At 36.9% G+C, this 24221-nt stretch overlaps 1 protein-coding gene across 2 annotated transcripts in view; it reads right to left on the minus strand.

Annotated features, from left to right (window-relative positions):
• Positions 1 to 6248: 6248 nt before the first annotated feature.
• Positions 6249 to 24221, minus strand: part of LOC144353770 (bifunctional purine biosynthesis protein ATIC-like) — a 40324-nt gene continuing 22351 nt past the window's right edge. For both annotated transcript variants that reach the window (XM_085494181.1, XM_085494180.1), the window contains 8 exons: positions 23574 to 23659; positions 23321 to 23410; positions 19169 to 19297; positions 18076 to 18242; positions 17749 to 17857; positions 16048 to 16107; positions 15533 to 15628; positions 6249 to 7641 (listed from right to left, as the gene is read on the minus strand). In XM_085494181.1, the coding sequence (XP_085350307.1) occupies positions 7522 to 7641; positions 15533 to 15628; positions 16048 to 16107; positions 17749 to 17857; positions 18076 to 18242; positions 19169 to 19297; positions 23321 to 23410; positions 23574 to 23659 (857 nt within the window). In that variant the 3' untranslated portion in view covers positions 6249 to 7521. The remainder of the gene's footprint in view (positions 7642 to 15532; positions 15629 to 16047; positions 16108 to 17748; positions 17858 to 18075; positions 18243 to 19168; positions 19298 to 23320; positions 23411 to 23573; positions 23660 to 24221) is intronic.

Here is a 24221-nt window from a genome sequence, read left to right on the forward strand (position 1 = left end):
AAGTGATATTTTCGACTCCTTGTTGAAAACTGCAAGTCCAATTGCTTGATATTACATATACAGGTACTACATGTGGACCTCTCTCAGATGTGTTCATTTTGTGATGATATCTTCAATTCTCTAATTTTGATGAATATTTTTGTGATTTTTGGTAAAATGTGATATTTTTGACTTCTTGTTAAAAACCACAAGTCTGATTGCTTTTATATTACATATATAGGACAACATGTGGGCTTCTCTCAGATTTGGTCATTTTGTAATGATATCTTTAATTCTCTAATATTGGTGAATATTTTTGACATTTTTGGTAAAAAGTGATATTTTTGACTTCTTGTTAAAAATGAATGCTTTGATACTTGGGGTATATGTACCTTGGGTAGACCTCTCTCAGATTTGTTCATTTTGTGATGATATCTTCAATTCTCTAATTTTGGTGAATATTTTTGTCATTTTTGGTAAAAAGTGATATTTTGCGACTTCTTGTTAAAAACCGCAAGTCCAATTGCTTGATATTACATATACAGGTACTACATGTGGATCTCTCTCATGTTTATTTTGTAATGATATCTTCAATTCTCTAATTTTGTTGAATGTTTTTGTAATTTTTGGTAAAAAATGATATTTTCGACTTCTTGTTGAAAATCGCAAGTTCAATTGCTTTGATATTACATATATAGGTACTACATGTGGACCTCTCTCAGATGTGTTCATTTCATGATGATATCTTCAATTCTCTAATTTTGATGAATATTTTTGTGATTTTTGGTAAAATGTGATATTTTTGACTTCTTGTTAAAAACCACAAGTCCGATTGCTTTTATATTACATATATAGGACAACATGTGGACTTCTCTCAGATTTGGTCATTTTGTAATGATATCTTTAATTCTCTAATTTTGGTGAATATTTTTGACATTTTTGGTAAAAAGTGATATTTTCGACTTCTTGTTAAAAACCACAAGTCTGATTGCTTTTATATTACATATATAGGTACTACATGTGGACCTCATTCAGATTTCTTAATTTCCTCGTGATATCTTCAATTATCTAATTTTGATGATTATTTTTGTCATTTTTGGTGAAAAGTGATATTTTTGAATTCTTGTTGAAAACAGCAAGTCCGATTGCTTTGATACTATACATATTCATTTTCTAATGATATCTTCTCTTCTTTAATTGCAATGTGCATTGCTAACAGTGGAGCTATCTCAGCCGACAGGCTGCTTGTTTAATGCAAATTATCTCAGTATGAAAGCACCAATTAGATTCTTGTATACGGTTATCTGTTTATTGCTGCCTGTGGACATAGCTTGTATGGAAAACCTTTTGGAGGAACAGCAACCAATCATCACACTGCTTTCTAAACCAACATTTCATAATTTAGTTTTAGTAAGGCAGACTCTAAAAAATGATTACACACTTACAAATACAAGATTTGTGGTTTTCAAGTACACATGATACAGTACTCATTCCGCCCAACCTCCCGCTTTTATCGCTTTTTTTCCGACCGCTTATCGCTTAATTTCCGACCGCTCGCTGCTTTCCGACCGGAAACCGACCGCTTTTTTTCCGCTCGCTCGCGTTCGCTTTTGTTCGCTCGCTCGCTCGCTTTTGTTCGCTCGTTCGCTCGCTCGCTCGCTTTTGTTCGCTCGTTCGCTCGCTCGCTCGCTTTTGTTCGCTCGCTCACTCCTGCTATGGCTGGCTTCAGAAACATCGTCCGCTTGCCAGCCGACCGCTGGAGTAACAATGATCGTACATTGTATGTATAAACTTAAGTTTTTATTCGTAATAAATTTAGGTTTTAATGACGATTCAAAACACAACGCCTATTGCTTCTCTGTTTTGGAACAAAGACGCCTTCAAATCACTTGACACATTGTAACGTTTGCTACGCAAGTCGAACTGTGACCTGTATTTACATATTTACGTCCTTGTGTGTGTAGTTCAAGCAGCTATATAACTGGTCAATCGCGATATGTATTGAGTACTAGTATTTGTGTGTTGTGTGTGTGTTTCTGTGTGTGATTTTGACTAAATTTATTCCGAACGGCGCTCAAAATAATTTGACACTTTGTTATTTTTGAACGCAACTCGCACTATGACCCTTACTCAATTTGCATAAGTAATACGAATGCTGTAGTTCAGAAAATCTATTGGTTAACTTTTGCTCGTGTCTGGGTGGGCAAAACAAAACTGCACATATAATTATCGCATAGCTGAATTTCTACAAATCAATTGGACTTAAACTACTAGTATAATGATTGTGACGATTAATCGCTTGTCTGAGTACATGCGGCGACGAATTATTGGATTGGCAGCAGCCGGACGAAAAATGAAAGAGATCTCGGAACAGTTAATTTGTTGAGGAAAACAAAACAAACGCAGCCAGTGATACATTTTGAAAACAAAAATACAAAATAATCGCAATCAGAGGCGCCGACCACGCGCGTTGGAAATAAATAAAACGTGTTGTGACAGTCTCACCAAACTCTTTCACTCGCGCAATATAATTATGTTATTTCCCAAAGCACTTATATTTAATACATTGACGAAAAACACCGCAAGAAAAATGTAAATCAGGCTTGTAATTACTACTCGAACGCAATGTTGATCACTGTAAAAGTGGATAAATTCGAACCGTCATCAAATTCAAAATTCAAGCGATCTCGTTGAATGTCAAAAATAAACTCGATGTTTAGAAAGACAAAAACAACACCATATTAGAGTGCAAAAAAAGTTAGCAGCAAAGAACGAGAAGTGCATGTGGGAAAGCGATGAGTGAACTCGAGGAAAATTATGCTGATGTGAGAACAAGCCATATACTCGCGGAGTACTCGCTAAAACATCGAGAAAATGTGCCATTTCAAAGGGCACCCTTACAAATAATGTCTGCGATTGTGTGAACATGAAAACGTGCAAACAAGGAACAGAACTCGTGGTACACAAGGAAACTTAGCGATGACGCAGTTAGATGTATACGGCTGTTGAAAACAGACTCCTTCGATCTCATATAAGCAGGTTCACGTGGATGTATCATTTTCAACTATTACCAACAACGCTATGATAACAAAGACATTGTGAAATTCTTTTGTTTTTATGTAGAAAAATACAGTAATTTTACCAAGTAAAATCATATTTATTAAAATTGTTGTTCATACACGAGTTGTCGAACACACTACATAGTTTGTAATTTCATCTAGCTCCTTTCAGTCACGATTCAAAACAAATAAAAGGCACAAATATAGATAATATAGCAAATTATTTTTTTCTGTAATATTCGTGTGTAATCAGTAATTATGAAAAAAAATTATGGGTACACATGAAATAGATTTCGTTATGAGATATTCTTAATATCAATTTCTAAATTATTTTGTCAAAATCAGTTTTTTTTCCAGGTTTTTTCCCCAAAACGAAAGAATTTCGTAATGTCGGGAACGAGAAGTTTTTTTCTTCTTATTATTTTTTGGGAACGGAAAGTCTTTATCGTAGAGCTTCGCCTCGGTTGACAATGAGCTCTTCGGGTCGCTAAAACTGTATGTCCACTTCTGTTGGGGTGAACATTTGTATTATTATACTGAATAAATCTTAGAACAGAAATGGTGGCACTCAATTATGGCAATCTTCCAGCTCATCGTTAGAAAGATTTTAGGAGGCAAATTTAATCTTGAAGGATTGCAGGAAATTGACCCTTACCGATTCATATTTATGAATTAATCGGGATTCAGGTATCATAGTGTTTGTAACAGGAAGAAAAAAAACGCTTTCGCGTGGGATTTTTCATGCAAACATTGTGAATGGTTCCCCGACACTGATTCCTTTTTAACTTTAAATTTTTCTAAGACGCGGCAAACCCTGCTCATGACCGGAGACGTCGTCGAGATGCAGATGCGATTCCTCTTAGCAACGCGTTCTATTTATTTTCAAAGCGTGTGGTCGGCGCCTTTGATTGCGTTTATTTTGTTCTTTTATTCAGTGAACGTAATCTATCACTGGCAGCGTTTGTTTTTTCGCGTCTCACAACTTAATGTCCAAGCTGACTTTGTTTTGGCTGTAAGTGAACTACGTACAGCTCATGAAAGTATTTCGCCCAGAGTTCGCAAAAAACGGAATACCCTGCAAAATTTGAATCCTTTATTTTATAACGAGACATTGGGCGCAAACATAAAAACCATAATTGTAATTCAACAGATTTATGTAACGTGTTAGTCTGCTTGCCAGCCGCCTAGTTAGAAAACGCGATCTCCAGTGAAGTCGGTGTCGACAACTTCGGACAAGTAAGATGGGCGCTGGCCGACATTACATTTGCAAGTATTGTATTTGTTTGACAAATTGTACACTACGGTCATTCTATAACAATCGATCAGTCGTTTTTTTCACAGTCTTACTATTCCTGCAGATATTCTTCAATTGTTATAGGTGCCACGGATTTTAACATAACTACAACTTGACCCGTGTTAAACCCAAACCATGCGTGCATGACAACCGTCACCCTACACAGGGTGTGTAGGGTACACACGGTTTAACTCAACGAATACCGTACTCTACAGTAGACATTTTTCGCTCTCCACCAAAAATAGAATGGTTTTATTTCATATTAGTTGTGTCTGTGTCAGTGTCGTATTTGATTTCACATGTTTGGTTCGATCTTGTTTATGGTGTACATTATTATCACCAATTTTATATGGCCGTGTGATCCACCGTATTTTTTTCAACGGTCGTTCTATAAATTTCTAATTGTATTTATTCTTATTTTAACATCATAAAAACAAAAATGATACACTTGTACATGAAACAGTAGGTAATGAACTGTAAATGCGGGCGGTTGTGCTGTCAGGCGAGCGAGCGAGCGAGCGATTGCGCGAGCGGATACTTCCAGATTTGCGCGGTCGAAAAAAAAGCGGAAATTGCGCGGTCGGATTGAACAAAGCGAGCGAAAAAAAAGCGATCGAAATCCGGAAGCGGGCGGGAGGTTCGGCGAAATGAGTACTGTATATGTTCCTTGATTAGGTAAAAAAAACCAAATTGTTTTGTTGCCCTCAGCAACCGATCGATCGAAAAATATGAAATATTGGGTCGCGTATTAGGCCCAAATATTAAAAACCCACCATTTTAAGCAGTTAAAAAAATTTTTCCTCTAAAGAATAATGATTCCGGACTGTTGTTTGATCCCCAGGGTCCCTGAGGGGATAGTTGTGACTTTGAACCTCGGGTTGATCTGTATTTAAATACAAAAGACTGAAAGAAACACTGATTTTTGTGTTTAATATCTAGCATGCGTTTGATTGATTCCCATATACCTCGGCTATTTACGATACCCTTAGTTTTCAAGAGTTTGAAAACAAAAAAAACAAAAATCTGACCCAATTTTACAACTTGAGGGACTCCTTACATCAGTGGATACTCGCAATAACATCAGGCCACAAACTAGGATGACAAAATGGCAGATAATTACGTCATACTTGGACAATAAGATCACACTGCCAAGAATATATCGATGTATATCAAGGGCATATTCAGAGATGAGAATTTTAATTTTCAGCTGAAAGTAAAGTAGCTGGGGTTAGAGAACCATAATTAATCAAATCGTTACAATACAGACACTGCGCCTTTCCCAGGACCTCACACTTGCCGATAGTCAATTTTGAATGAACAAGATTTGTATTCTTACCCCCCTAACATTTTCTCTTCGGATTTAGATGTTTTAGAAAATCAATCCCTGGGGTGTAGAATTTCGCAGATCCACGGAAATTCTCATCCCTGCATACTGCAGGTTCTGTTATAATTTTAATATTGTATTTTAAGTCTCCGGATTTCCGTTAGGTAAATAAATCCTGAGTTTATTACAAGTCGTTCTGCTGTGGTGATTGGTGCTGGTTGTGTAACAGATAATTTTGCATACTAATTTTCGTTATATTCCATAATCGCAATGTATTGTCCCCCACGTGTAAGAATATCATCTCAGGTGTCTTTATATGGCGACCTTGGTGTTACATGTTTAAAAAAAAGACACGATAAAGTATTAATTGGTTACTGAAGAATATTCCAAGAGATAAAGTTGTTATCCAGTGCACATCATATCGTACCCTATCCAGATCAAAACTTCACTTCAAATAGTCACATATACAACATGTACCTTGAAACAGGATTCATTGCACATGGGTGAGTATAGTAGTGTAATGAAAACTAGGCCAAGTTACAAGTATCATCAGTGATGCATCGTGGGTAATAATAACAACCATACAGCAGTCTGTGCTTTTTAGTATTTAATGAGAATTCAGATCAAAATTTAACAACAAAGGTAAATAACAGAAGCAGGTTGGCAGTGACATTAAGCAATTAAAGTTTACTAAATTATCATCCTTAGCATCTATTTATTACTACTGTATTTTACTCGTCATAGCTTTGCATTGAAACAATAGTCAGGACAGCCTCAGATACAAGACTCACAAAATAAAATGTATCATGTGATTCAAGGGTGGATGAAAATAAGGGCATGCAACTTTTTTTCATACAAGGTTGAAATGCAGTGAGATCTCATTGTTTATCATTGTGCCTTTAAATTGAATACATTCTTCTGTATACATATGTTGCCATAGTGACACAATGATAGACTAAGAAGAAATATACTAAAAATCTAACTGATAACATTTTTCTGATCAAGGATTGTGATTCAAGTCCAAATAAAAATAAATTGACAACATGTGCATCATATAGCTCTAGTTTGGAAAGCAGCGTTAATACATTCCACGTTACAGAAGTGATTACAAATGTTATGGTCAGATTTTGTTGACAACAAATGTTTATCTGCAATGTTGACATACTTTAATCAAATTGTTGACTCATTCTATTCCTAGCAACAAAAATGTTGAAGGTTGTTGAAGGCAGTCAACTTGAACAATCGCGTGATCTACAGATCAGATTTTGTTGACAAATGTTTATCTGCAATGTTGACATACTTTAATCAAATTGTTGACTCATTCTATTCCTTGCAACAAAAATGTTGCAGATTGTTGAAGGCAGTAAACTTGAACCACAGCATGATATATAGATCAGATTTTGTTGACAACAAATGTTTATCTGCAATGTTGACATACTTTAATCAAATTGTTGACTCATTATATTTCTTGCAAGAAAAATGTTGCAGATTGAAGGCAGTAAACTTGATCAACATGTGTTAACAAAAGTTGTCACTTGTAGATCTGTGTATCATGGTTTTGTTGTATCTTACCGTAAAATACTTTATTTTAGTGGGAACTAATTTTCGCTGAATAAGCTTGTTGGGTGTTTTGTGTGGAATTTACTTTCACTGATTTTTGATGAGTTGAATGTAAAATATAGGAACAACAGTATATTTGCTGGATTTTATTTTCACTGAACCAGTCCTTTCAGCAAAAATAGCGAAAATTAATTACCAGCGAAATGAAGTATTCTACAGTAGTTGTTGGATTCACAGGGTCTATTTCATTCAGTTGCATACATTTATCTCCATCCAGTGTTGTATAACATCACATGATGTCATATCTAGTGATGGAATAGTCTGGTATTTGTGAATACTAATGCAATGGAATGGTCGTCACAGGCTTCAGTTATAACCTGGTCTTGAGTTGATCCCGATGGTGAAGCAATGTATTGAACACCACTCTGAAAATATAAAAAAAATTTCACTCAGTTAAACCAGTTCTAGACCAGTCTAATTTTGTTTGAAATTTGCCTAAACTAGTGTAGCCCTGTGTAAACCAATATAACCCTGTATAAACTAGAAATTGGTATAATCCTGTCTAAACCAGTCTCACCCTGTATAATAAAATGGCAATGTCTAAACCAGTCTAACCATGTATAAACTGGCAATGACTTTAAACCGGTATAGCCCTGTATAAACTAGCAACCAGTCAAAACCGGTTTAACCCTGTATTAACTGGTAACCTGTCTGAACCAGTCTAAAACTGAATAAACTAGCAACCTGTTTAAACCAGTCTAACCTTGTATGAACTAGGAACCTGTCTAACCCCATATAAATTAGCAGCCTGTCTCGGTTTAACCCTGTATAAACTTTCAATCTGTCTAAACCGGTCTAACCCTATACAAACTTGCAAACTGTATAACCCAGTTTAGCTCTGTATAAACTAGCAACCTGTATAAACCAGCAACCTGTCTAAACCAGTCTAACCTTATATAAACTAGCAGCTTGTCTAAGCTGATATAAATTGGTCTAACCCTCGAAAAAAACAAAAACATTTCTAGCACAGTATTGGTAGACATATCAACCCTGTATACACTAGCAACTGTTCTAACCCTGTATAAACTTTCAATCTGTCTAAACCAGTCTAACCCTGTATACACTAGCAACTAATCTAACCCTGTATAAACTTTCAATCTGTCTAAACCAGTCTAACCCTGTATACAGTAGCAACTGATCTAATCCTGTATAAACTTTTAATCTGTCTAAACCAGTCTAACCCTGTATAAACTAGCAATCTGTCTAAACCAGTCTAACCCTGTATAAACTAGCAATCTGTCTAAACCAGTCTAACCCTGTATACACTAGCAACCATTCTAACCCTGTATAAACTTTCAATCTGTCAAAACCAGTCTAACCCTGTATACACTAGCAACCATTCCAACCCTGTATAAACTTTCAAACTGTCTAAACCAGTCTAACTCTGTATAAACTAGCAACGTTCTAACCCTGTATAAACTTTCAATCTGTCTAAACCAGTCTAACTCTGTATACACTAGCAACTGATCTAACCCTGTATAAACTTTCAATCTGTCTAAACCAGTTTAACCCTGTATACACTAACAGTTCTAACCCTGTATAAACTTTCAATCTGTCTAAACCCGTCTAACCCTGTATACACTAGCAACAGTTCTAACCCTGTTTAACTTTCAATCTGTCTAAACCAGTCTAACCCTGTATACACTAGCAACCATTCTAACCCTGTATAAACTTTCAATCTGTCTAAACCCGTCTAACCCTGTATACACTAACAACAGTACTAACCCTGTTTAACTTTCAATCTGTCTAAACCAGTCTAACCCTGTTTACACTAGCAACCATTCTAACCCTGTATAAACTTTCAAACTGTCTAAACCAGTCTAACCCTGTATACACTAGCAACAGTTCTAACCCTGTATAAACTTTCAATCTGTCTAAACCAGTCTAACCCTGCATATACCAGCAACCATTCTAACCCTGTATAAACTTTCAATCTGTCTCAACCAGTCTAACCCTGTATACACTAGCAACCAGTCTAACCCTGTATAAACTTTCAATCTGTCTAAACCAGTCTAACCCTGTATAAACTAGCAACCATTCTAACCCTGTATAAACTTTCAATCTGTCTAAACCAGTCTAACCCTGTATACACTAGCAACCATTCTAACCCTGTATAAACTTTCAATCTGTCTAAACCAGTCTAACCCTGTATAAACTAGCAACCATTCTAACCCTGTATAAACTTTCAATCTGTCTAAACCAGTCTAACCCTGTACACACTAGCAACCATTCTAACCCTGTATAAACTTTCAATCTGTCTAAACCAGTCTAACCCTGTATAAACTAGCAACCATTCTAACCCTGTATAAACTTTCAATCTGTCTAAACCAGTCTAACCCTGTATACACTAGCAACCAGTCTAATCCTGTATACACTAGCAACAGTTCTAACCCTGTATAAACTTTCAATCTGTCAAAACCAGTCTAACCCTGTATACACTAGCAACCAGTCTAACCCTGTATACACTAGCAACTGATCTAACCCTGTATAAACTTTCAATCTGTCTAAACCCGTCTAACCCTGTATACACTAACAGTTCTAACCCTGTTTTACTTTCAATCTGTCTAAACCAGTCTAACCCTGTATACACTAGCAACCATTCTAACCCTGTATAAACTTTCAAATTGTCTAAACCAGTCTAACTCTGTATAAACTAGCAATGTTCTAACCCTGTATAAACTTTCAAACTGTCTAAACCAGTCCAACCCTGTATACACTAGCAACAGTTCTAACCCTGTATAAACTTTCAATCTGTCTAAACCAGTCTAACCCTGCATATACCAGCAACCATTCTAACCCTGTATAAACTTTCAAACTGTCTAAACCAGTCTAACCCTGTATACACTAGCAACAGTTCTAACCCTGTATAAACTATCAATCTGTCTAAACCAGTCTAACCCTGCATATACCAGCAACCATTCTAACCCTGTATAAACTTTCAATCTGTCTCAACCAGTCTAACCCTGTATACACTAGCAACCAGTCTAACCCTGTATAAACTTTCAATCTGTCTCAACCAGTCTAACCCTGTATAAACTAGCAACCATTCTAACCCTGTATAAACTTTCAATCTGTCTAAACCAGTCTAACCCTGTATACACTAGCAACCATTCTAACCCTGTATAAACTTTCAATCTGTCTAAACCAGTCTAACCCTGTATAAACTAGCAACCATTCTAACCCTGTATAAACTTTCAATCTGTCTAAACCAGTCTAACCCTGTATAAACTAGCAACCATTCTAACCCTGTATAAACTTTCAATCTGTCTAAACCAGTCTAACCCTGTATACACTAGCAACCAGTCTAATCCTGTATACACTAGCAACAGTTCTAACCCTGTATAAACTTTCAATCTGTCAAAACCAGTCTAACCCTGTATACACTAGCAACCAGTCTAACCCTGTATACACTAGCAACTGATCTAACCCTGTATAAACTTTCAATCTGTCTAAACCCGTCTAACCCTGTATACACTAACAGTTCTAACCCTGTTTTACTTTCAATCTGTCTAAACCAGTCTAACCCTGTATACACTAGCAACCATTCTAACCCTGTATAAACTTTCAAATTGTCTAAACCAGTCTAACTCTGTATAAACTAGCAATGTTCTAACCCTGTATAAACTTTCAATCTGTCTAAACCAATCTAACCCTGTATACACTAGCAACCATTCTAACCCTGTATACACTTTCAATCTGTCTAAACCAGTCTAACCCTGTATACACTAGCAACCAATCTAACCCTGTATAAACTTTCAATCTGTCTAAACCAGTCTAATCCTGTATAAACTAGCAACCATTCTAACCCTGTATAAACTTTCAATCTGTCTAAACCAGTCTAACCATGTATACACTAGCAACCAGTCTAACCCTGTATACACTAGCAACAGTTCTAACCCTGTATAAACTTTCAATCTGTCTAAACCAGCCTAACCCTGTATACACTAGCAGCCGTTCTAACCCTGTATAAACTTTCAATCTGTCTAAACCACTCTAACCCTGTATACACTAGCAACTAATCTAACCCTGTATAAACTTTCAATCCGTCTAAACCAGTCTAACCCTGTATACACTAGCAACTGATCTAACCCTGTATAAACTTTCAATCTGTCTAAACCAGTCTAACCCTGTATACACTAGCAACCAGTCTAACCCTGTATACACTTTCAAACTGTCTAAACCAGTCTAACCCTGTATACATTAGCAACTGTTCTAACCCTGTATAAACTTTCAATCTGTCTAAACCAGTATAACCCTGTATACACTAGCAACCAGTCTAACCCTGTATACACTAGCAACCAGTCTAACCCTGTATACACTAGCAACCATTCTAACCCTGTATAAACTTTCAATCTGTCTAAACCAGTCTAACCCTGTATAAACTAGCAACCATTCTAACCCTGTATAAACTTTCAATCTGTCTAAACCAGTCTAACCCTGTACACACTAGCAACCATTCTAACCCTGTATAAACTTTCAATCTGTCTAAACCAGTCTAACCCTGTATACACTAGCAACTGATCTAACCCTGTATAAACTTTCAATCTGTCTAAACCAGTCTAACCCTGTATAAACTAGCAACCATTCTAACCCTGTATAAACTTTCAATCTGTCTAAACCAGTCTAACCCTGTATACACTAGCAACCAGTCTAATCCTGTATACACTAGCAACAGTTCTAACCCTGTATAAACTTTCAATCTGTCAAAACCAGTCTAACCCTGTATACACTAGCAACCAGTCTAACCCTGTATACACTAGCAACTGATCTAACCCTGTATAAACTTTCAATCTGTCTAAACCCGTCTAACCCTGTATACACTAACAGTTCTAACCCTGTTTTACTTTCAATCTGTCTAAACCAGTCTAACCCTGTATACACTAGCAACCATTCTAACCCTGTATAAACTTTCAAATTGTCTAAACCAGTCTAACTCTGTATAAACTAGCAATGTTCTAACCCTGTATAAACTTTCAAACTGTCTAAACCAGTCCAACCCTGTATACACTAGCAACAGTTCTAACCCTGTATAAACTTTCAATCTGTCTAAACCAGTCTAACCCTGCATATACCAGCAACCATTCTAACCCTGTATAAACTTTCAAACTGTCTAAACCAGTCTAACCCTGTATACACTAGCAACAGTTCTAACCCTGTATAAACTATCAATCTGTCTAAACCAGTCTAACCCTGCATATACCAGCAACCATTCTAACCCTGTATAAACTTTCAATCTGTCTCAACCAGTCTAACCCTGTATACACTAGCAACCAGTCTAACCCTGTATAAACTTTCAATCTGTCTCAACCAGTCTAACCCTGTATAAACTAGCAACCATTCTAACCCTGTATAAACTTTCAATCTGTCTAAACCAGTCTAACCCTGTATACACTAGCAACCATTCTAACCCTGTATAAACTTTCAATCTGTCTAAACCAGTCTAACCCTGTATAAACTAGCAACCATTCTAACCCTGTATAAACTTTCAATCTGTCTAAACCAGTCTAACCCTGTACACACTAGCAACCATTCTAACCCTGTATAAACTTTCAATCTGTCTAAACCAGTCTAACCCTGTATAAACTAGCAACCATTCTAACCCTGTATAAACTTTCAATCTGTCTAAACCAGTCTAACCCTGTATACACTAGCAACCAGTCTAATCCTGTATACACTAGCAACAGTTCTAACCCTGTATAAACTTTCAATCTGTCAAAACCAGTCTAACCCTGTATACACTAGCAACCAGTCTAACCCTGTATACACTAGCAACTGATCTAACCCTGTATAAACTTTCAATCTGTCTAAACCCGTCTAACCCTGTATACACTAACAGTTCTAACCCTGTTTTACTTTCAATCTGTCTAAACCAGTCTAACCCTGTATACACTAGCAACCATTCTAACCCTGTATAAACTTTCAAATTGTCTAAACCAGTCTAACTCTGTATAAACTAGCAATGTTCTAACCCTGTATAAACTTTCAATCTGTCTAAACCAGTCTAACCCTGTATACACTAGCAACCATTCTAACCCTGTATACACTTTCAATCTGTCTAAACCAGTCTAACCCTGTATACACTAGCAACCAATCTAACCCTGTATAAACTTTCAATCTGTCTAAACCAGTCTAATCCTGTATAAACTAGCAACCATTCTAACCCTGTATAAACTTTCAATCTGTCTAAACCAGTCTAACCATGTATACACTAGCAACCAGTCTAACCCTGTATACACTAGCAACAGTTCTAACCCTGTATAAACTTTCAATCTGTCTAAACCAGTCTAACCCTGTACACACTAGCAACCATTCTAACCCTGTATAAACTTTCAATCTGTCTAAACCACTCTAACCCTGTATACATTAGCAACTGTTCTAACCCTGTATAAACTTTCAATCTGTCTAAACCAGTCTAACCCTGTATACACTAGCAACCAGTCTAACCCTGTATACACTTTCAAACTGTCTAAACCAGTCTAACCCTGTATACATTAGCAACTGTTCTAACCCTGTATAAACTTTCAATCTGTCTAAACCAGTATAACCCTGTATACACTAGCAACCAGTCTAACCCTGTATACACTAGCAACCAGTCTAACCCTGTATAAACTAGCAACTGTTCTAACCCTGTATAAACTTTTAATCTGTCTAAACCAATCTAACCCTGTATACACTAGCAACCATTCTAACCCTGTATAAACTTTCAATCTTTCTAAACCAGTCTAACCCTGTATACACTAGCAACCATTATAACCCTGTATAAACTTTCAAATTGTCTAAACCAGTCTAACTCTGTATAAACTAGCAATGTTCTAACCCTGTATAAACTTTCAATCTGTCTAAACCAGTCTAACCCTGTATACACTAGCAACCATTCTAACCCTGTATACACTTTCAATCTGTCTAAACCAGTCTAACCCTGTATACACTAGCAACCATTCTAACCCTGTATAAACTTTCAATCTGTCTAAACCAGTCTAACCCTGTATACAGTAGCAACTGATCTAATCCTGTATAAACTTTTAATTTGTCTAAACCAGTCTAACCCTGTATACACTAGCAACCAGTCTAACCCTGTATACATTAGCAACAGTTCGAACCCTGTATAAACTTTCAATCTGTCTAAACCAGTCTAACCCTGTATACACTAGCAACCAGTCTAACCCTGTATACACTTTCAAACTGTCTAAACCAGTCTAACCCTGTATACATTAGCAACTGTTCTAACCCTGTATAAACTTTCAATCTGTCTAAACCAGTCTAACCCTGTATACACTAGCAACCAGTCTAACCCTGTATACACTAGCAACCATTCTAACCCTGTATAAACTTTCAATCTTTCTAAACCAGTCTAACCCTGTATACACTAGCAACCATTCTAACCCTGTATAAACTTTCAATCTGTCTAAACCAGTCTAACCCTGTATACACTAGCAACCGTTCTAACCCTGTATAAACTTTCAATCTGTTTAAACCAGTCTAACCCTGTATACACTAGCAACTGATCTAACCCTGTATAAACTTTCAATCTGTCTAAACCAGTCTAACCCTGTATACACTAACAACAGTCCCCACCCTGTTTAACTTTCAATCTGTCTAAACCAGTCTAACCCTGTATACACTAGCAACCATTCTAACCCTGTATAAACTTTCAATCTGTCTAAACCAGTCTAACCCTGTATACACTAGCAACCATTCTAACCCTGTATAAACTTTCAATCTGTCTAAACCAGTCTAACCCTGTATACACTAGCAACTGATCTAATCCTGTATAAACTTTCAATCTGTCTAAACCAGTCTAACTCTGTATACACTCGCAACCATTCTAAACCTGTATAAACTTTCAATCTGTCTAAACCAGTCTAACCCTGTATACACTAGCAACTGATCTAACCCTGTATAAACTTTCAAACTGTCTAAACCAGTCTAACCCTGTATACACTAGCAACTGATCTAATCCTGTATAAACTTTCAAACTGTCTAAACCAGTTTAACCCTGTATACACTAGCAACTGATCTAACCCTGTATAAACTTTCAATCTGTCTAAACCGGTCTACCTCTGTACAAACTGGCAAACTGTATAACCCAGTCTAGCTCTGTATAAACTAGCAACCTGTCTAAACCAGTCTAACCCTATATAAACTAGCAACATGTCTAAGCTGATATGAATTGGTCTAACCCTCGAAAAAAAAAAAATTTCCGGCACATTTCCAAACATTTTCTGCACAGTATTGGTAGACATATCAAAGACTCACCTGATACGCTCTGTCAATATTATCACGGAATGGAAAGAATGCATCAGAACTTAGTGCTACACCTTTCAGTTTTGATAACCACTGCTCACGCTCAGACTGCAGTAAGAATAACAAAGCAATAACTGATTTCAAAATACTGTATTCAATACAAACAATGAATTCAGAATATATAAATAACTATAATGTATTCTGAAGAAGATGAGTGAACTCTCCTAGAGTAAAATGAAGGTAACATGCATGGGAATTGAAGTACATGTAATTTCAAACGTTTTCGTTATTTGTATCACCATTCCATCCAATAACAAAAGTCATGGTTCAAACCTTGCTTGGCCAACTTTCCAATTGTTGCAGAAGAACTCTCATTTACTTCTAAAATTCCAAACCTTGACAATTGGTCAATCACTAAAGTTCAGAAGTGCTTGACACAGAAAATTAACAAAGAGACAAAGTATAGAGTGACACTCAATCAGGACATTGTGTCACATGACCAAGAGTGGTATAAATACAGTTAGTACCTGTGTTAACTGTTCAGATGGTTTCTCTAGCATACTCTCCCATGAAGATGTCTCCATATCCTACAAAAAAATAATTATTAAAATATTCACAGAAATCATAACAAGAAGTTATAATTATGTCACACCTTGTTTTCACGCCCAATTTAATTAGCTAATATTTTACAGATTAGGAGATTTGTTCCTTTTGTTTTATCCTGGAACATTGTATTTTGTCCCATGTTTACAGGGTTTTAGTACAGAGTTTACTAGGTCACTCGATATGTATGCGAGGTTTGGATGATTGTGTATTTTATTTCATATTTCATAATCACATAGTTGTACCCAACGCGTCATCACGATAAACCGCAGGAATTCAAATTGTTGAGACTTTGTACTGCGCGCACGCAGTTGGATGCCACGAGACCTCCATTGGTAGAAACTTTCTTACCCGGGCGTTCAAGAAACATTTCAATTTCTGCCTGAATTAACTATCAAATCAGTGCAAGACCGTATTGCAGGAAGCGCCGAACACCAGAGCAACTGCAAGAAACCTGATTGAACAGCTGAAGCACACCCGGAGATGAGAGTCGCTGATGAACTTTCTACCCCCTTCCATGGAAATTGTCGCCCAGCTTCAAGTTTCACCGACATTTGCCGAGACGAACTGCTGACCATCGTGTGTTCCCGCTCCATGTAGTTTGAATTCAACGATAACTGTAAACAATCGCAACCGAAGAGCGTGGGTTATTTAGTATATTATATCATATAATTTTCCCCCTGTGTTACACTATCACATTGGATGAGTTTAGCACAAGTATGGATTTATAACGTTGCATCAGGAATTGTATTGCAATTTAGTTGTTGGCTATTTTTGAATTCCACAAAACGGACAATTCCCCGCGCCGTTATAATTGGAGTATTTGCGTTCGATTGACCAAGTATACCGATATATAGTCATCCTTTCAGTGATATGTTTTACTCAGATTTATTCAGTATTTTGCTTTTATACGATTTACATGAATACTGTTGAACTGTGTTGTATTTTTATGCAGTAGATCATTTAGTCCTGTAGAGGTCAGTGACACTGAGTGACCTTGGATACGGTAACTAAGAAAACTAGGTGAAGTCAGTTTTACCGTGTGTCCACGTTATTACGAGTTGTTAGTGACGGAACTAGTCCTGAACTATTTCATTTTATGTTCTCCATTGTTCCTATATTGTTCAGTGGATATATACTCCATTTGACTGTTGCTATAGAGACGAATAGCATTGAATATCTGAGACATATCAGCTGCTATAGGAATTATTATGACATTGTGTGATTTACTATGTGCTCATTGATGACAGTGTCAAATAACGAATAAATGACACGTCCTGACTTCTCGGGGCTTTTGGTCAATGTATTTGATGTGTCCTTGCATGTTATATTTTTATAATTATTATCATTAGGATTACAGCGCCCTCTATGGTCGCAACTGTTCTCAAGTTCAGACAACAGAATTATACCGAATCAAGGAAGTACGACGATAAAGCTTATTGTTTATTTAAATCTTTTTTGTGTGCACAGTCTGGAGTGTAACAATTATATTTATGTTAATTTCTAAATTACATTACAGTGTGGTTTATATTTGATCAAGTCAATTTAAAGTACATGGGTCTGACAATAATGCACAATAATAGCCAGTCAGCCACACAGGAGCACTCAATAGAATCCAGTCTCACCTGTCCAACTGTTCCATTTACATAATTGTCAATTGCATTAGATTTCTCAGCTCTCTTTACTCCTTTCTTAAAATGCATTCCAAGTACTTTGGGATGTTGACGTAACCACCTAGCAACAGAATATAGAAAAACTTTCTTCAAGTCAATGCATTCCAAGTATTTTGGCATGTTGATGTTACCACCTAGCAACAGAATATAGAAAAAATTATCAAAGCTTTGTTCAAGTCAATGCATTCCAAGTATTTTGGGATGTTGACGTAACCAACTAGCAACAAAATATAAAAAGTTTTTTTTACAGTAGGTAGTTGATAACTAAACTTAACTTACCAGTTATTAGCTTTATCACCAGCTAGTCTAGTACAATGGATACGTGATTGTTGTCCAGCACCCATACCAATAACTTGACCATCTCTAGCATAACATACTGAGTTTGACTGTGTATACTTCAATGCAATGCTAGCAACTATCAGATCACGTACAGCTGCCTCAGGAAGCTTGAAAAAAATATGATAAAAATGAATTACAGCAATCGTATCAAATAAAACATAGCAGGACAGACTCAAAATTGATTCCAATAGACTATTTTTCTCTGAGGTTACCTGTTATGTGTGAAATCAACCATAAACACAGGGCAAACAAGCAGCCTCTTGGCTGAGAGAGCTCCGCTGTTAGCAATGCACATTTCAATTAAAGAACTGAAGACATGAAAATGAGCAAATCTGAGAGAGGTTCATCAAAGGTATGTACACATTGTAGTATCAAAGAAATCTGACTTGTGGGTTTTAACAAGACAAAAATATCACTTTTTACCAAAAATGACAAAAATATTCATCAAAATTTGAGAATTAAAGATATCATCACAAAATGAACAAATCTAAGAGGGGCCTGCCCAAGGTACAGATACACCAAGTATCTAAGCAATAAGAAGTGTAGTTTTCAAGAAGAAGTCAAATAAGTAAAAAGTTGACACGGACGACGACGTACAATCACGCATATGATGAGCTCCGCTAACAAAGGTCAAGCGATGTCAACACTTCATGTGAGAACATGGCAGACATTCAATAATCATACTGTTTTGTTTAGATTTCACAATATTTTCATCAGTACATCCTCTTATCTGATATGACAAGTCATTGATGCAGAAGGATTTTTTCTGATGACGTGCTAACATGTCACTGAATCAAAAAACAAATTTGGTAAAATGAAAATTACATTTTATGAACAAAATAAGTGTAAAAATCATAAGCAAAGCAGGGAACACATAACATTTTAGTTTTTGCCTTCAGAAGTCACCAACAGCCATTCATTTTTTCACAGTACTTGTTACCATGCAGTCAAGCTGACCCAACTGAATTTATTCTTTTTTGATTTAAAATTTCTACAAAATCAGTTTTGTTAGAAGGTACACATCTATACTTACATCTTTCTTCTTGCTCACAATATTTGTGAACATATTTTTATCAATAATAGCATCATTTCTTTTCTGTTCCATTTGTAATCCAAACAATGTTCTAGTTTCCATGGTTACTGGGTTGTAATCAGGATCCATCTACAATTACACAAAATCAAATCTGCACATAAGAATACTATTTTTTAGAGTAGATGGAGGTTGGATTATTTTTTATGGATAGCTATAGCCAACCTATCTAAAGTATGTATCACTGGATAGCTATAGCCAACATACCTAAAGTATGTATCACTGGATAGCTATAGCCAACATACCTAAAGTATGTATCACTGGATAGCTATAGCCAACGTACCTAATGTATGTATCACTGGATAGCTATAGCCAACATACCTAAAGTATGTATCACTGGATAGCTATAGCCAACCTACCTAAACTATGTATCACTGGATAGCTATAGCCATCCTACCTAAAGTATGTATCACTGGATTGCTATAGCCAACATACCTAAAGTATGTATCACTGGATTGCTATAGCCAACATACCTAAAGTATGTATCACTGGATAGCTATAGCCAACCTACCTAAAGTATGTATCACTGGATAGCTATAGCCAACATACCTAAAGTATGTATCACTGGATAGCTATAGCCAACATACCTAAAGTATGTATCACTGGATAGCTATAGCCAACCTACCTAAAGTATGTATCACTGGATAGCTATAGCCAACATACCTAAAGTATGTATCACTGGATAGCTATAGCCAACCTACCTAAAGTATGTATCATTGGATATAGTACAGTTCTCGCGGAAGCTTTGGCTTTTGTGGCATCATTGTCGCATACGCATGGCTTCACTGTCGCCTCAGCATCGCATCATTGTGGCATCAGCTTCGCGTCATTGAAAATTGAAGCGGTGTTAGCCTCGCTTTCGTGTGGCATCATCGTGGCCTCAGCTTCGCGGTCTCATGGCATCAACATGGCATCAGCTTCAAAGTATTGTGGCATCAGTATGACGTACCTCATTATTTGCATATAGAAAGGCAGTAGAGAAAAAAAATGTACAGAAGATCGATATGTAATTAATTTGAAATTCACGCGATGCAATCTTTGTTCGGACACAACACAACTTACTACTATATACGAAATGAAACTGTTCTTGTTATAAGATTATCTTATTTTCGTTATTTTTATTAGTTGGCAAGAGAACATGTTCAGATTCGTCATTTCGGTGGTATTTTTCCGTGTTTCGTTTACAGTTTTAGCCGAATCCGATCCCATGCCCGCACTAATACCTGCAAAACACACGTACGCCGCCAGGTGCGTCGGCGTCGTCTTGGTACAAAGTTCCAAAACAAGTGCGTACATTTCCAACTAAGACTCGATGGCTGCGGTACCTTGACAACCTTGCGATTTGTCACTAGATTTATACATGACGACACGCTGTAGCATGCCGCGTCATGTAGTTATAATTAACAAAGTCAGCTTGGACGTTCAGTTGCGAGACATGAAAAAATAAACGCATCGAGTGCTACATTTCGAAAATAAAAATACAAAATAAACGCAATCGAATGCGCCGGCCAGGCGCGTTGGAAATAAATAGAACGCGTTGTGACACAGTCTCACCACCACCCACTCACGCAATATAATTATGTTATTTTAAAATGCACTGTGTATGTGGGAAAGCGATGAGTGAACTCGAGAAAAATTATGCTAGTGTGAGAACACGCTATATACCCCACGGAGTACTCGTTAAAACATCGAGAAAGTTTTTCATTTCAAATGTCTGCGATTTTGTGAACATGACGTGCTAACAAGAATATAGCAAATTATCTATTTTTCTGTAATATTCGTGTGTAATTATGAAAATAATTTATGGGTGCGTATGGAATATATTTCGTCATGAATTATTCCTAATATAAATTTCTCTTGTCAAAATAATTTTTTTTTGTTTTTTTCTCCCAAACAACGAAATGATTTCACAATGTCGAGAACGAAAAGTAGTGTTCAACATTGTAAACTTCATGACACAGCTGCTCATGACCGGAACCGTTGTCTTCGTTAAGAGTTCGGCAATTCACCATAATCGTGGTTGTGAACTGTTTAGCTGATTTTTCAAAATATCATATGGATACTAAGTATTCAATTCATATTTACCCAAACCATATACCTTAAAATACATATTCTAAGGTCTATGCCCCAAGTAGTATTCGAATATTCTTTCGGAAATTTTAGACATTGTTCAAAAAATCCTGTACAGGTATATGTCTGATGACAACGAATAATACGCAATTCTCCATGCAGTACTATAAATTTTTGCTGATACTAATCACGTTTTTATCGGAAAGTTACTCGAACGTGTAGTAGACGAGCATAATAATAATGTCACATGTCCTTCGTCTTAGCCACATAACCGCCGCAGACTGCTTCATGTAACATCGAATGTTTAGTTTGATGATTGATAAACATATATTCACCGTTGCGTTCATGTTACGTTAATACAAACATGATTTAAACTTGTCCCTTCAGGTGTTTTTTTCGTTGCCGAAATAGCACGTGTGTGTGTGTGAGTTTCCCCGAGTAAAAGCATGAAAAGAGGCAGGTGAGACTCCTTGTTGCAACGTGTTCTATCATTTCCAGCGCGCGTGTAGTGGCTGCGTTTATTTTGTCATGTCTCGCAACTGGACGTCCAAGCTGACTTTGTTTTGGCTGTATTATAAAACAAAACGTCATGTTAGCAACGTTTTTTTTTTGTTTGTTCAAAGCGATAATCTTTCCAATTTTTAATTGTCCTAGTTATGTACTTTATTCTTTTTCTCTGTGTGAATAGAAGTGTCAAGTTTGAAGAAAAAAAAGTCTCAACAAAACTTGGACTTCCATTATTTTAATTATTTATTTTTTGATGTTCACAAACCATGAGCAAACCAACCTTTGTTTTGTAATGTCACAATCAATCGTGTGCATATATTGTTGACCATCCTTCGTCATTCGTGACTTGGTGCTATTTTGAATCTGGACCTTACTTTCGTCAGAGAAAATCACGTTATCGAAAGTTTCAGCATCTCTCATCATTTTTACGGCCCATGCCATGCGTTTAGGTTTGTTCACCTGTCTGATCATTTAGCAATACCGTGTCTTGGTTCTTCGCCATCCTAATTTTCGACGTACTTTTTTGACGGTGGACACTGACACCGGTAGACCAAATTCGTCGGTTATTTTATAAGAAAGCTCTCTTGCTGACAACTCGCCGTCCTTTTCCATTTCTTTGTCAATAAAATCCCAGTGCTCCACTCCGAGTTTGGTTCTTGTCTGAATGTTTCTGTAGTCTTTGATTCGTCCTGTTTTTCTATAACGTTGTAAAAATTTGCCGATCGAATTTTTAGAAACCAACACTCGATCTTCCTCCTCCAATCTCTTCCTGATGTCTACCTGCTTGATTCCAATGGCCGCCAAGGAAAGAATTCGTCGCCGAACATAAACAGTCAATCTTGATAATTGGACGGGGTCATGCATGATTTAGCTTGAACCACGGTTACTAGAAGAAGTAACCGTGCTTGAACCGAGCATTTAGATAATACAGCTTGCGTGTAAGACAGCAAAGAGTATCGGTGTGAACATACGGCTAACTACGATACTTCTCAGCATTGTTTACATATGTAAATTACTTCTTTGTTCGATGAAGCGAAGCTGATGCCACATTGTCGCCATAATGAGGCTACAATGAAGCGATGCGATAACCGCCTCAACCTTTTATGTCGCGACAATGAAGCGACGCTGAAGCTATAGCAATGCCATCATGATGCGATGCTGAAGCGAAGCTGACGCTGAAGTGAAGCCAAAGCTTCCGCGAGAACTGTACTGTAGCTATAGCCAACATACCTAAAGTATGTATCACTGGATAGCTATAGCCAACATACCTAAAGTATGTATCACTGGATAGCTATAGCCAACATACCTAAAGTATGTATCACTGGATAGCTATAGCCAACCTACCTAAAGTATGTATCATTGGATAGCTATAGCCAACCTACCTAAAGTATGTATCACTGGATAGCTATAGCCAACCTACCTGGATAGCTATAGCCAACCTACCTAAAGTATGTATCACTGGATAGCTATAGCCAACCTACCTAAAGTATGTATTACTGGATAGCCATAGCCACCTACCTTGAGTACACAATAGTTGCCACCTTTCTTCTTTGATAGTATTTGTAATGCTTCATCATCATATCCAGGTGCAATGACACCATCAGATACCTGTATACAAATATAATGAAACCGTAGTAGTATTGCCAATATTGTGTGCACATAATATGTAATGACAGACTTGCTCCTTGAACACACCAATCATCTCGCCCGATACATGGGTGAGTAACCAATCATATCACCCGATACATATCTAAGTAACCAATCACCTTACCTCTCTGGATATAATCTTGGCAGTAGGGACATCACATTGGTCAGACAATGCAACAAAATCACCAAATGATGACATACGATCAGCTCCTAAAAATAGATTTTGTTCAATAAATAAATATAAATGGGTATCTATAATTTCTGAGTTATAACGTCATCAGCTGGTTCCTTTAAAATTGGAGGTTGATTCCTACAGTACTCATTCCGCCCAACCTCCCGCTTTTATCGCTTTTTTTCCGACCGCTTATCGCTTAATTTCCGACCGCTCGCTGCTTTCTGACCGGAAACCGACCGCTTTTTTTCCGCTCGCTCGCGTTCGCTTTTGTTCGCTCGCTCGCTCGCTTTTGTTCGCTCGCTCGCTCCTGCTATGACTGGCTTCAGAAACACCGTCCGCTTGCTAACCGACCGCTGGAGTAACAATGATCGTACATTGTATGTATAAACTTAAGTTTTTATTCGTAATAAATTTAGGTTTTAATGACGATTCAAAATACAACGCCTATTGCTTCTCTGTTTTGGAAAAAAGACGCCTTCAAATCACTTGACACATTGTAACGTTTGCTACGCAAGTCGAACTGTGACCTGTATTTACATATTTACGTCCTTGTGTGTGTAGTTCAAGCAGCTATATGACTGGTCAATCGCGATATTA

The sequence above is a fragment of the Saccoglossus kowalevskii genome, chromosome 20, assembly GCF_978046115.1.
Source record: "Saccoglossus kowalevskii chromosome 20, keSacKowa6.1, whole genome shotgun sequence".
NCBI lineage: Eukaryota > Metazoa > Hemichordata > Enteropneusta > Harrimaniidae > Saccoglossus > Saccoglossus kowalevskii.